At 37.6% G+C, this 15,061-nt stretch overlaps 2 protein-coding genes across 5 annotated transcripts in view; one reads left to right on the top strand and one right to left on the bottom strand.

The window, feature by feature from the left end:
- Positions 1–2,287: 2,287 nt before the first annotated feature.
- On the bottom strand, positions 2,288–10,831 carry TMED5 (transmembrane p24 trafficking protein 5). Its single transcript, XM_032192110.1, has 4 exons — positions 10,638–10,831; positions 8,839–8,936; positions 7,987–8,170; positions 2,288–5,868 (listed from the first exon to the last, which is right to left on the bottom strand). Exons 1-4 carry the CDS (start codon positions 10,806–10,808, stop codon positions 5,650–5,652), a joined length of 672 nt encoding a protein of 223 aa, XP_032048001.1. The 5' UTR covers positions 10,809–10,831; the 3' UTR covers positions 2,288–5,649.
- Positions 10,832–10,994: 163 nt separating this feature from the next.
- Positions 10,995–15,061, top strand: part of CCDC18 (coiled-coil domain containing 18) — a 28,531-nt gene continuing 24,464 nt past the window's right edge. For all 4 annotated transcript variants that reach the window (XM_032192528.1, XM_032192526.1, XM_032192527.1 and 1 more), the window contains exons 1-6: positions 10,995–11,090; positions 11,559–11,701; positions 11,884–12,034; positions 12,275–12,442; positions 13,479–13,588; positions 14,523–14,651. In XM_032192528.1, coding sequence (XP_032048419.1) covers positions 11,574–11,701; positions 11,884–12,034; positions 12,275–12,442; positions 13,479–13,588; positions 14,523–14,651 — 686 coding nt within the window. In that variant the 5' untranslated portion in view covers positions 10,995–11,090; positions 11,559–11,573. The remainder of the gene's footprint in view (positions 11,091–11,558; positions 11,702–11,883; positions 12,035–12,274; positions 12,443–13,478; positions 13,589–14,522; positions 14,652–15,061) is intronic.

Below are 15,061 nucleotides of genomic sequence, written 5' to 3'. Positions count from 1 at the left end.
CTTTCCATTTTTAGCCAATTTTGTGTTTGACATTGATTGACTATTATGTGGATTTAGTTTCCTTGTCTTCTCTTGGAATACTTAATGTCCAGTGTAGTAGCATTAACTTGCAATCTGGAAATCTGCAGGATTGCTCAAATAAGCTCGTTTATATTTTATATATTTCTGCAAAACCTGCTTGACAGCAAGAAGCTAATTAATGTTTTTATCTTGACGTAAATAGTCTGCTCTTTTGTAAACACCATTTTGAAGTACTTAATTTGTGCTCTGTCATGTCCTAATGAATACTCAAAACTGTTGCTATTACTGCATTCATTCAACACCCAACTTGGCAGTGATAACTATTCTACATATACTTTTTCCTCATTCATGAAGGTTACTGAGAATGTCATAAGCTGCCTGTTTTGTGTTCTCACCTGCTTGCTGTGGCTTGGTATTCATAATCTGACAAATTGGTTGCATGAAATTCTAGAGGTTATACACAACAGTTGGAAATTCAGGGAAAAGTAAGTAATGAATAAACAGTTGCAAATGTTTTCAGGTTTTAGGATGCCTGAATATATTTGTAGTGAAAGGAGGAGGAAAAAATGAGCCAGAAAAGGGGGGGAAATAAAAGGTAGAACTAAGAATTGATCAAGTAACAGTTTCTGAGTTAGGGAAAGTGATGTTTTTTCTACAAAAACACACTTGGAATTGTCCTTGCTGACACTTACTTAGGGAGGATAGCTGGCTTCTTGCAGAAAAGTGTACATGTATACATTTGTGTACAAATATACACATCCTGGAAAGGCAATGAGAAACAACTTGAATTGTATTTAATAGAGACTTTATTATTTCTAAGAAAGTTTTTAAGTGGGCTGTGAAATCCTGATTAAAAAGACAGCCTTTGAAGGACTATATATATATATATATAAAAGGAGGTCCTGGCCTTCTCTCCTCTGATGCTTTTTCTTCTCTGCTTGTGATAATAAGCCCAGGTATTGTATGCGCTCACATGCCCTGCAGTCACTGAGAGGTAAGCGCGCCAATGGCACCTGAGCCTACTTCCTTCTTCCCAGTGTCTTGTCATCTTGTGGAAGAGAAGTCAGTGGCAAGAATACTTTCAGGAGAGATGGCATAAATGAATAATGGATGAAGCATCCTCAGGGCTTGGAGGGTGTTTGGGTGCCTGCTGTCTCTTCAGAAAATGTAATCAAGAGTCTTCTCATTAATTGTTTGGGGCTAGGATTGATAGAACTGTGAGTGAACAGTCATGGGATCTTTTACTTGGAGTTTCACCACTCCCTAAAATCCTCAAACATAACGAAAATGACCTTGACTTGACAAAAAGTATTTTCTAATTCTTTAACGTTTAGTTTGAAATAGAGACTATAGATAATGCACTTCTATAGCTTTTCTCTTGGCAACTCTCTCTTCCTTACACACCTGTATTCCAATTTGGCAGGTAGCAGATGGACAGTGAAGAAGGGTATCTTGTTTCCAGAAATGGAAGAAAGGGACTTGTGAGCTGCTTGGGTTTTCAAGTCTTACTAGCTATCCTCACCTATAGCAATTCATAGCATGAGAGAAGATGCTGTAATTCAAAAGCTTCTGATGAAGCTTCAGCAGTATAGGTATGTTTACTATTAACATTCACTATACATTTTCACCTGTGTTAAAATAGTTGCCTTAAGTAAATTGTTGGTTTTGAAAACAAAACCATTCTCTAAGGCAAGGCCTACAGCTTTTGATCCACTGTGCAGTAATTTATGAATGTGGTGCTTATTCACTTCTGTACTAGCATTCCTCCTATATGAGCAGTGAGTTTTTGTGATAGAGTACTGCTGTGGAGGAAGCAAGTTGTTAGACTTTTTTGTATTTCCTTGACATGCCTTGGTCACTTTCCATTAGTAATGCTAATACTTAAAATTGGCTTGCCTCCCTTTAAATGCATTCTACCAGAAGGTTGCTGTAATTTTACTGCTTTGTGAATTCTTAAGACTTGGTTCATTTCATTATTTGAAGTAGATTATGCCTCATGACTTTTCTCAAGGACATACAAATATAAGGTTTTACTTTTAACTGAAAGTCTTTCACCAAGACTATCTTTGTCATTTTTTTTTAATTTACGACAGTAATCATTCTAATTATCACTGTTAATAAAAATAAAACTGACAACAGCAAAAAACAACCACATGATTAAAATCACTTCTATCAATGAAAGGTACGTTCTTCATCTTTCTCAAATACGTTGTTGCACAAGATTTTCTTACCTATGGTATTTACTAATTTTCAGTTTAGAGAAACCTTGAGTAATGAACTAGTTTATTCTATCATAAATTATAACAGTACATTTTGAATTGGTAGGTCCTGGTGAAATTTTAAAATATACATAGCCTTAAATTTTAAGGAATTACTTTAGCAGATGGAGAAAAGCTTCTCTTGTGGAAGAAACAATGCTAAGGCAGGCCTTCCACACCAGAGGGGGTGAACGCTATGTTGCTCCTTTTGGAAGACAGAGAATGCCTTGTTAAATACGGATTTCTAGCTGGGAATGTCACAATATTTCTGCATTCTTTCATACCCAGGATGAGGGAAAAATAACAGAAGTTCAGTGGTTATTTCTTTTGGCATGGATTCATCGTTTACAATGCAATCAGGATCTGGATGAATAAATGTAATACTGCAATTCAGTTACTGCAATAAGTGAATGCTGCCTTGTAGTTTGCAGAAGCACCATACCAAGGAGTAACTCTAATTACCGTTAAACATTTTATTCATTACTGCTCTCAGTAGTATTACTGACCTCTACTATAGTTTTGCACAAGACAGCCCCTGCTGTCCTTCCCAGAATTGTTCCTAACCCCATTGCTTGCATGGAGGCTACTCAGTTCTGGGTTGGTGTAGTAAACTGCATGTGCAATAAGGGATATTTTTAAGACAGGTTTAAACTTAATTTATTGAAATAAACTTTATTAAAAATCTCAGGGTATTGCATATTTTTATTCAATGTTTTCAAGTCTTAGAACTTAATTCTGAATAAAAAGTCCATTAAGAAAAAAATTATAGATTGATATTGTCGTCTGTAAATTTTATACAATCAAAAGCAATCTAGTCTTCAAAATCCAAACAAAATTTTATTTAATGGCACATTTAAATGCCAAATCCTTCACCTACGATAAGCATCCCAGCTGCCACTATCAAAGCACAGTTAGTTCTTCCCTGTTTAGTTTTCTAAAGCAAGCCTTGAATGGGGAGAAAATACAGCAAAAGCTTAGTCACAAAACAATTTTTCAGATGAACTGACAATTGTTGCATTATTTTCCTTCTACCAGAGACTGTTGTGTCTCTGTCTGTGAAAAACTGCTGCAGTTCAATTTTGTCTTACCAGAGAAGTCTCCTTTCATGAGCAGCTTAAGCGAATACACTAGACAAAAAAAGATGAGTGGTTGTTTTGCTAGTGAAAGTATAACCTTTGTCAGAGAAGCACAGCAGGACTGTTGGCAAACCTAATTCCTTGAGGTGTCCTTGAAAAAGGCAGCAGAGTTTCTCTTGGAGGTCTAAGCTGACAGCTAGAATCCAGTAGCTTTGGTATAAGAGGTAGATATCTTGGTCACAGCTTCAGAGCTGCACCAGCATTTTGCAGATGTTTTGTAGCATCACATTTTGAGTGATGGAAGCAAAGAGAAATCTCTTTCTTGTAGCAAAAGGGACTGAGACCTAAGAATCTTGATTTGCTTGCCCTGAAGGGACCGGATCAAAAATTTGGAAGCCAATTCCAGGGAGCTTCGGCTTATGTCTGGATGTAGCTACGCAGTATATTGGTACTGGGAGATGTATTGGGGAAGTAACAGGAAAATATCACTTGCCATTCCAGCAGAAAGAATCAATGTTTCCTAGACTATGTTCTGATCACAGGAGTGAGCTTTCTCATTCAGGACGTAATGTGGAAAAAAGACATGCAGAACCTGAAGATAAACAATCTTATCTCAGCCACGGATTTGCAGAAGGAAAAAGTAGCTCAGCATACTTTGCAGTCCTCTATAACAGGTTTTGTAAGGAATAATACTTCTGCTTATAAAAACTATTTAGAAATACTATTGCTAGGTCCCACTGTCTGAAGTTGAAGTACTGTTTCTGTGTACTGTAGCCCTTGCTAGTAAGACCGTATCAGCATTTCTTCATTCACATAGTGACCCTGTCTTATTTCCATATAACAACTTCATTCACAGAAAGTCTCAAAGTTGCAATTTTGCTTTTCACACATATGCTGTCATTTAGAGACTTTTGTGATGAAATAGTTTAACACATTCATACAGGAAATTACTGTGACTTGTGACATTGAAAAACACAAAACTCTCATAGGGGTTTTAACCAGAAGTACTTCATAATCTTACTACACCATTAAAAGCCATTTAATCTGGAAATGACACATTAGTGATTTGAGGATGGCTTTGCCTTAGTTGAGTCATAGGGCATGTTCATTTGATCCTAAAATTTGAAGCCTGTACTTTGAAGTTCACTTAATTCATGCCTTTTCATATAAATAGCTAGATACACAAATGCTGCTTATGTGATCTGAGTGTACTTACCCACCTAAAAGACTTGTTAGGGTGAGCAAAAGGGGAAAGTTTAGTTGAAGAGCTTTGGTTTTTGATGCCTGTAAGTCACTTAACTGCTGCATTAGTCATAGACATGTAGTAGACAAAAACTAATAAAAGAAATAGGTAAGTAAAGGTGATTTTGAGACTACAAAAATAACGTTAAGATAATGTTTTCACATACTAGGATACACCCCCCCCTTATAAAAGGGAAAGAATAACATGCGAAAGAACTTCTTCAGAAGCTACCTATTACATGAGGTTACTATTGCATAGCCTTCACAAACCATTCTTCAGTGTGTGTGCTTTGATCTGTATACCCTATAGTCACTTGTTTCCTGAATCTTATGTAACAGCCAAAAAGAAAAATAGGGTTGTACAGCTGTCAGAAACAAGATTTATGAACAGGAATGGCATCTATTTTCTCCAGTTCTGTTCAACATCACCTCAATTTCACAGACAGTGCTTTTTTTCTTTTAAAGTGCTGATGTTAGTCATCTATATATTAAAATAAAAAATTTCTTTCTATTCTCACAATGTTAGCCCAGTGTTTCTCCATGATGCTGTACACTACAAGGTAAGGACTTCTTAAGACACGTAATTTTGAAAATAAATAACAACACCACCAGACTAATCCTGTGGGTCCCAATTCCATAAATGTTTAGGCACATATGTAAATTCACTCACTGTTCACCAGTAAATAAAATAGTAACTGTAACACTGGGTTTAAGTTCTGTGAATTTGAAAAAAAGACAAACAACAGTATGAACATTACTTTGCGTATGCACCAAGCATTCTGCTGCACTGCTTGATCATAAGCTGGTCATCAATGTTCATTAACAAATGCTACAAGCATTAAAAATGTTTGTTAATAGTAGTTGCAAAAAATGGAAAAGCAGTGGGCAAGATATTCTGTTCATGATAAAAAACAAAGCTCTAACACGTAAGAATTGAAAATCTGATGTGTCTATTGCAAGTTTAAAGGAATCTGAAAAATGTTTTCTCTCCTGTAGAAGTTTTTGCCCTCCTTCCCCTGCCACCTGTTACACTGTTATAGCCATACTGAATATTAAGTTCTACTTTTTCTCTTGTCTTCAAAAAGATTTTTCAGCATGTAAACCTGAACAGCTGATACCACCACCATTACTCCCAAGTTGACCATGGACCAAAAATTCACTCTGTCAAAGTTGCTTTCTTGTATATTTCGGTCACGAGCTTCAAATGCTCTGAGCAGGGTCTGAATCTGGACGCTTTTGCTTAATCTGGCTTTGACACTGTTGATGGATTCCTAGCAAGTAAGAAAAGAATATATTTAGAAGAGAAAAAATAACACTTAATAGCTTGCAACAAATACTGAAACTGTATTACTACTTTTAAGTTCTTGCCAAGTAGACAGTTAACTTCAGTTTAAAATGCATACCTGTTCACAGGTTTTTCATTAATTTTCTAGCCTGTTACATGTCACTAAAAAGGCTGAATTAAAGTAGCATTAAGGTTATATAGCAATATCATAGAATCATCATAGAACAATGATTGTCTTTCCTTTTCACAGGAGGATAGGGATGTGGGAGGGAAATCAAACCTAAGAAGAATTTTTAATATTCAGTTGTATCTTGAGGCAGTGTGATTCCAGGTACTCGGAAAAGTAAAAAGCAATTACCTCTAATGGATTAGTCTTAAAATAAGTGATGTACTAGAAGACAAATGTAGTTTTTTCTGCTAGATAATCAACTTAAGGTACTTTTTAATGCAACCTACTATCAAGATTATAGCTGTAGAAGAAAAAATGTATAGTAATGTTATATTCTCATATTCTGTTTTATGCTTTCACAGTAGTACTGAGTATTTATTAAAGTCCTCATTGAGCTTGCAAGTAATGCCATGACTTGACTAAGGGAACAATGACATCAAACACTAGTACTAACATGACAAAAAATATAAGATCTGTAAAGCCCTCAAATAAAGACATGCCCTGCCTTTTTTCCTTCTGGAAGACATATTTATATCTACATAAGTAACTCAAATTCACCTATTTTTTTTTGTGATTATTGCAAGAGGGATTTTCTTCACAATTTCCCCTACAATAATTATTTTCTATAATTGGTTTGACTACTGGTTTAAAGAAGATCTGGCTGGCTTATCAGATTCAGTGTTTGACTGTACCTAGTAAAAAATATATCATAGACATGTAAAAAATCTGTCATCTTTAACACTTTGTTCTAATGTTTAAAAGTCTGCATTTTGCTTGTTGCAAGGAATAGGATACAATTTTTTTTATTTTTATTTATTTTTTTACAAGTCTTCAGTCTTTGTGGATGCTATTTTTTTTTGTCTTTAGTAGATACACAGATCTGATGTAAATAGTTAACAGCAAACAAACTTTTTCTGCATTGTAACAAACACTAGTAGTGCTCCAGGAGCACCAAATAATGTTCTGCTTCTAGAGAAATCTAAAAATAATTTAGTGATGAAAGGAAATAAAAGCTTTGAGTGGGCAGCTGTTTTCACCCTAGAGCAAACAGGGCCAGCGTACAGTTTAAGCAAGCGTTACCATTCATATTTTAACTGAAAATCTGAATGGTGGCTGTTGTGACTGTAGACTGGATCCAGATTGACTTAAGCATGCTTTAAATATGAAAAAAATAGAAGAAAAGAAGCTATGACAGTAGGTCTCATATTTGCTTGGGGTCTCTGACAAGTGTTCCTGCAGTTGCTCAGGGCCTTGGGACATAATGTGCAGTATCACGCCAAACCAGTAACATATAGCATCCACTTCTCTCCATGTACTTCAGCAGTAGCACCATGTTCAGCAACCCTAATGATGGTTCACTATTGCTCTTCCAGATGTCATCAGAACATCAGCAGGGGTGAACCTGCAGCCCCGTATAGGTTACTTCCTGGTCTGTTTATTAGGTGGAAAGTTGGAAATAAAATGGGGAAGACAAGAAGAGAAGGATTAACCCACATGCTGGCTGAGCCACTTCTGCAGAGATAGGAACATGAGGCTTAACCAGTACTTCTCAAACATATGATAAAAAACTATACAGATTCTAACAACATCATTGGGATTAAGTAATATTTTAATGGTATAAATATTCATTTAATTGCTACAAGGGAAAAATGTCCAATTTTAGCAATAGGAAGAAAGGAAGCTGAATGGGAAAAGGAATTACTTTAATGGCTACACAGTTTTTTCTTGATGATTAGGGGTCTATTCCAAAAATATTCTCAAGTTTCTGTGTGGAAGTGCGAGATTCATGCTGCTAGGCTTCATGTATCAGTAGAAAAAAAAAAAATATGGGACTGGAAGAGTTTCCAGAATGACATGACAGACCAAGACTGAATGGCAGTAAATATTTTTTCCAAATATTCTTACATTCAGAAGTATTAAGTATCAAGTACTAACCAGAATGTCTTCCAGTTTCATATCTAGAAGATCTGTGCCTGTAACATACTTCTTCCAGTCCTCTTGATCTTGACCTTCTTCTCCCATATTGTCCAGGATCAGTTCAAAGAAAATCACCTTTTCAGAAATGGTACTGAATGTGTTGTCAAAGCAGAACATATAATCCCCATCTTCTGTTTCCACCCTGTGTATATAAGCGCATCATTAAATTAGCTACACTTTCTGTGATGGTTCTCAAAGAGCAAGTTCTGTAAGTGAGCTTTCTTCTTTAAGAAAGACAAACATGCATTTAGGAAAAAAATGAATAAGCTTTTTATATAAAAGTAAGAATAGATTACAGATTGGTTAGTCATAGCAAAACCATTCCGCTGACCAAAATCATGAAGATAACAACTTAGTTTAATTTAATTTGAATTTTGAATCATTGTTAATGATAAAGAAAAAGCTATATTATGAGTAGAATTCTTGTACGCTACAGTAAAACACCAGTGATTAATACATATCTTGATAAAAGGACTGGAGGAGGAGGGTCCTTTTGAGTTTTGATGTTTATATGCCTAAAAAGATCTTTTAGTATTATATGTAGAGGCTTTTTTCAACTCCACCCTAATTATTTTTGTTCACTGACCATTAGCTGTTACTATTAAAATAAAAGTATACTTCACTTCATGGCAAGATGCATATGAAAAGAGATGTTTATAAACATATAGCTGGTATTCTCAAACTGTCCTAATACAAAGTCTTTTATAATACTAAAAAATAATAAAAAAGTATTCAGCCTTCATTTTAGATGTATTTGCTAAAGAAATCAGAAAAATGCTTTATGTAACACTTCAAAGATTTTAAACTTACGTATGAACTCCATCTGATTTTCTTTCATCAAAAACTAAAGTTTCACCTTTTGGGGAGAGTAGATGAAAATCGACATCTAATCCTGCTCCATCTAGAACCTGTGAAACAAACAAAAATCCTCCAACCAGTGCAATTTGTGGTTACTTTGATGAAGGTAACACTTTTAGGTAGGGGAACACAGAAAAGAACTGAAATCTGAACCTGTCTGAGTTCATACCAAGTTAATTTGAAACAGATTAGAAACTGGTTCAACCCAAGAGCATTTTAACCATTTCAAATCTTAAACTAAGTATGATCTAATTATGCAAGCCTGGGCTTATATTGAACATTTCCATAATGTTTTTAAGAACACATACAATTTCATCACGAAACAGGGTTAGGCAGCCTTGCAGTACCAGCAGACAGCTAAACCTGGCATTTCTATGACGCATCATTGATGAACAAATACCAGTATTCGTCCTCTGGTTGCAAAGAAATTTCTCAACACAGGTTATGTGTATACCCGTATATATTTGCGTAAGAACACAATCGATGCAGCATCATCCCTCTGATCTCCTTGTTGGGTGAATTAACAGCATAGAAGGCAGGACTGGACTTGTTACACCAATTAAAGGTGTGCCACAGAACTTCTCACCTTTTAATGCAGATTTAAGGTCTAAGCTCTCCTGGGGCATTCTCATTTCCCCAAAGTAGAAGGGATGGAAGGCATTTAGTTTCTAGGCTCATAGTAAACGTATACAGTATTACAAAGCTGTGCTGCTTTAACTATGACATGGCTACAGTTGGGTGACCACATCCATTGCATTGGAGACTTTTCTGTAGCGAGGTAGTGACTGCGCGGGGGGCTATGGGTGCAGAGTGGCATTATTTTTATGACGTTACTCAGCTCCATCTTTGCTTTCCAGTGAGCTGTTTGAGCACAGCGGTCCTGATGAAATGGAGGGCAAAGTTTACACCAACTGGAAGTGATGCTGGAGACTTACCAAAAAGATGAAAAGGCTGGGAAAATGAATCACTAACATTTGAGAGAAGGAAAAACATACATAGTGATACACCTTTAGGACTATAATACAACCTAAACATATGGGAAGAAGGCTTCCTATCAGCATAGCATTTACTGCATTATGTCACCGGGGAACAGCTTGCCTCTCCACCTTAAAGACCCTAGGCTTTGGCCATTAGAAATTCAGGGTAGTATTTCAATTAGAAAGACGAATCACTACTTTTAATAGTAGCAGAAGAAATTTATGCTTGAGTAGAAATAAGTTTCCCGTTAAATACATCTGTTTTCTCTGTAATAAACATTAAAGGTCTGCTATGATTATTTTGCATTGACGCTTTAAAGTAGACTTTTATTTTAAGCTCGTTTTGGTTAGACAAGACCGTGAAAAAAGCTTGAACACCTCAGTTTTTGATTCTTTTTCAGTTCTGCTTGGAACAAAAATAATTAGAAAACAAGCGGGGTTATCAGCTTTGCATTTTAATTGGGAAAGAGGAAAACAAGGAGCAGGGGGCAGATGCTGCCCCATTCTGAAAGCAGGGGGCAGAGGAGCCCAGTTACATCAGGCTGCTTTTGGACACCTCTCCTCACGGACACGAAGGCGTTCAGCACGAGCAGGGCGGGCGCTGTGCAGCAGTTCCGCTCACGCTTTCAGGCTGCCGCTACACACGGGCGCAGAAGCCCAATTCCTACTTCTTTCCCCTGTTTTAGAGGACGGCAGCTGGGAGACCCGGCACAGCCCCAAAGCCTCGTCCCCCGCTGTCCCCGTGCCGCGCCACCCCGTCCCGCCGCCCCCGACCTGGTACTCGAGCTCCAGCGAGGCGTCCTTGCGCATGGGCTGGTAGAAGCACTCCCTGCGGCCGGCGGGGAGCGTGAAGGTGAAGTCGCTGTCCAGGGACGGGCTGAACTCGGCGGCGCCCAGCGCGGCGCATCCCGCCGCCAGCACCAGCAGCACCGCCCGCGGCCCCATGGCGGCTGCCGGCACCCCCGCCCGCCCACAATGCACCGCGCCGCCCGCTCCCGGGCGGCGGCGCTGACGCAGGCGCCGTGGGGGCTCCCGGCGGCGAGGGGCGGGGGGGGAGAGGAGAGGAGAGGAGGGGGAAGAGCGCGGCGCGTGCGCCCTGCGGGGGGCGGGTGCTAACGGCCCGCGCGGCTCGAAGCGGCTGAGGGGAGCGCGCAGGCGGTCGGACGGACACGCGGACGGACGGACACGCGGACGGACGTCCTCTGGGGAGTCTCTTGCCGCCCGCGGGTACGCTTTCCTTACCTGAGGAGCTGCGCGCAGCCCTTTATAGAGGAGATCGGAACTGCTTTTCGAGAATCGCCGCGGCAGGCGGCGAGCTGCAGCGGGCACGGGTCTCTCCCAGCCGTTGGTCAGCGGCGGCGGGGCAGTGCCCGGGCTCCTCCTGTCACGCCTGGCCGTTACCGCGCTGCCCGCAGCAGCTCGTCCGCAGGTTTCCTCAGCAGGAATTCACGAAGCTTCTTCTCCTACTTCCTGAGTAGATACAGGGCATTTTTTCTTTAATAGGGCTATAAGTTAAACGTTGCGTTTGTACAGAGTGATGTTTATCTAGTGAACGTAGGAGGAGGTGACGTGTGAAATGTGCGTTTACATTTAGAAATATATTTTTTTTATTTTTTAAATTTAATTATCTTTAAAACTAGAAAACATCTTTTCAAGTAGCATTCACATACGTTTAATGGTGTTTTAATATCTTAGCCAAATGTGGTGCCAATGGAGCGTGCTGCGTGGACTCGTTCTGAAAGTGCTGATGAAGAGCTGGCTGCAAATGTGCAGTCGTTACGAGATCAGCTGAGGAGAACTGAAAAAAGTCTACAAAGTCTAGGGGAAGAGCTTTCCAGGTACGAGTGTGTTTGGGAATGAGAGTGGTCTGTCACTTGTAGTGTAAATATGTTTTACTGAGTGTAGCGGATTACTGCAAGTAGTTACTTTAGTGCTTTGCTCTTGAGTACTCTTTATGAGCAACTTGAAAATAATAAAGAAAAGTGGGGTAACAACTTCTTACTCTCCCTCTTGCCACTAGTACAAGTGAACATTCTGACAACTGCTTTGATGAAACTGCAAACCTCACCCTGGAGGACCTTGTTCAGCCTAATTGCAACTATCAGTGCTCTTCCAACTGCAAGAAGATTGCTGGTAGAACATCTCGCCAGGATTTTCAAAGAAAATCTGAAGTAAATATTGCACTTGATAAGTTTTTTACTGCTTTTGTTTGTTTTACGTTCTATGATTATGAGATTTTCTTGCTCTTAGAACTTCCATACACTTTATCCTCAGGTAGCTGTATCACAGAGCACTCTTTAAACATAATATGATATACGTATATTTGTTCAGCAGATATTCCAATGGAGCATATATTCCTGCAATATGCACATATATGTAGAGATAAATATATATATATTTTTTATGTCTAGTCTGAATTGACACCTATAACTTATGATAAATCTGTGGAAGAAAATGAACGTCTTAGGGAGAAGCTGAATGATCTTCATGAGCAAAATGCATCTGTGGCTTCTCAGAACCACTACCCCAAGAATAAAGCTGAAGCAATGAACTTGGAATTGATGCAGTTAAAAACAAAAGTATGTATCTTTAAATGTATTTGCTTTCAAGAACAAACAAAAGCACGAGGGACCATGACTTCTGATTTTTTTTTTCAACTTCAATATTTAGAGTTTGTTCTTATACATACATTCTATACAATTTTTTAATAGTCACATTACTGTTTAGTACAATTCAGTGATAATTTTGGAACAGAATAGTTTGGAATCTCTTTCTCCATGAACAGAACATCTATTAATTTGATCTATTTATGTTCCAAAATTTAATCTTAAAGCCAATAAGTCATAGAATGCAAGTAAGTTGAAATGACAAATTGTTATACAAGGTGATAAATCAAGGGGGGGAAGCCTTTTCTGCTCTTCACTTCATAAATCTTAGTTTGCTAATAAAGAGATAGAAGAATAAATTATATAAGAGAATAGTTCAGTGATGTATTTAGCACTGTACATTTGTGTGACTATATTTTTCTGAGCAATATTAATGTGAGTAGTAATGCACAGTAGCCATTTGTCTAGGAAACGAAAAATAACATTTTGGGTTTGAATTGTATTGCTATTTTGAAAAAGTAAAGATGAATTAGAAGGAGTTATTGTAGTTAATTATTACTGTTTTAATACATGCTTTGTATATATACTTTTTAGGGCAATTGTTATTCTTTGTTTATATGTAACACTGATAAAATGTAGCTATGCTTAAATCTTTTTGTTTGACAATTGCTATTTCCAAGGCAGTGCAAATGAGTAGATAAGCAAAATAGTTGTCTGTCTGGCCTAGAAAGAACAAGTAGAGGAACATAAACCTTTGGGGAAAAAGACAGAGACAAGATCAACATGTAAAGAAATCACTCTCTGCTAGACAGCATACCAAGCTGGAATGGTGCTTGGGAACTGGAATTAAAAGAGCAGAAAGCTGGAGGTCAGTTTGTGTTATGAACAAGCATCTTCTACAGCAAAGTGAAGAGCACTGTGTCATTCAGTAGGCAGATAGTTTGCAAGCATCTCATCTAAAGGTATATACATAAGCACTAACGAAGCCTTAAATATGTTTGTATTTCAGATTTTTTATCTTGAATCAACTTTAGGTACACGTTTAGTCAGCATTTCTAAGTTAGAAGAACGGATTGTAAATCTCGAAGCAGAAATTTCAGCTCAAGATAAAATTTTAAGGTAACGTAGTTTGTAATACTATTATGGTCTGCTTTCTAGTTGCATCTGTTTTTTTAGGATCACATAAATACTGTTTCATTGTGGGTCGTGTAATCTAGGGCTTGAAGCTTTCATTTTTAGGGCAATGTATATGAGGAGGGAGGTGTTCTATTTTGTGCATACATCCTATGTGGAGAATGCACATCAAGAAAGGGAAAAACATAGTAAAGGGAAAAGAAACCAGTTTATAATCTATACTGAACATGAATGCACTTACATGTATAACTGAATAGAATGATTGTATGCCACATGACTGTACAACTTCTATAATAAACAATTGAAAAGCAGTATTTTCAAATGTGACTGTGTACCACGTAGTATTTTCAAATGTGACTGTGTACCACGTAGCACAAAGGATTCTTTCTTTATGACTATATTAATCAATACAAATGACCAAATAAAACTAATGTAATCAATGTCCAGAGGATGTCAGGAAGACACACCTGGTTGTCAGCTTATCTTAAAACCTCATGCTGTATAATATTAAAATAATGCCTCAAAAGTCCATTTTCACAAAACGAGTAAGAATACTTACCTTACCTTAGTGTTGTTTACCATGTATATGTGCTGGCCAGTCACATATTTCTAGAAAAATAGTGATTCCTGTGTTCAGGTGACACAACCCCAGACATCTAGGTCCTTAGCAGCTGTGACACCTGATGCCTACTGATGTGTTTGAACATCACTCCAGACATAATGCTGGGGAGTCTTATGGTCCATCTGGAAGCCGTGGGTTGTCCCAAACCTGTTTTTGAGAGTTGCGATATGTTTGACTAGCTCTTCTCAAACAGCATGTGCAGAAAAGTTTCCACTCCTTGCCTTCCTCATTTTTTTTAAAGGTTTCTTTATGAAAAAAAAACTCCTGTTTTTAAATCACTCTTTGTTTATTTGTCAGAGATACAGAAGATAAACTAGAGCAAAGCCAAAAAACATTAATGGAAAGAGAAAGCATGTTGCACAGATATAAAAAGGACTATAAAAATTTGAAAATGGAATTAATTGAACAAAGCAAGCAAGGAAAAAGGTGACTAAGTGGTTTTAATAAAATAAATATAAAATAATAATGCTTAAGTGTTTATTCCTTTTGGCAGATGTTTACTTTATGGAATGAAATTATTTCTATGCTTTATCAATACTACTTTAAAAAAGAAAAGGGGAAATTGGCCTTTCTGTAAAGGCTGTTTTAAGTAAGCTTTTTTTTGTTTTGAAGCTTGCTGGTAGTTGCAGGCTGATCCATTACACTAAAATGTAATTTAGCTGCTTATCCAGTTTATTATGTGTTTTTTCCCTTCACAATAAATGTTCTTTAGTGCTGAAATTTGTCCAGAATGTATTTTTCCTGGATTATTTTTGATTCTGTCTTGCAAGAATCTACATCATATGCTTTTTGTGTTTCAAGTGTATGATATTGTGATGAACAGAACTAGTTACCAG

The sequence above is a fragment of the Aythya fuligula genome, chromosome 8, assembly GCF_009819795.1.
Source record: "Aythya fuligula isolate bAytFul2 chromosome 8, bAytFul2.pri, whole genome shotgun sequence".
In the NCBI taxonomy this organism is placed as follows: domain Eukaryota; kingdom Metazoa; phylum Chordata; class Aves; order Anseriformes; family Anatidae; genus Aythya; species Aythya fuligula.
Note: the sequence above shows the minus strand (reverse complement) of the source record. Positions and strands in the feature narration are given on the sequence as shown.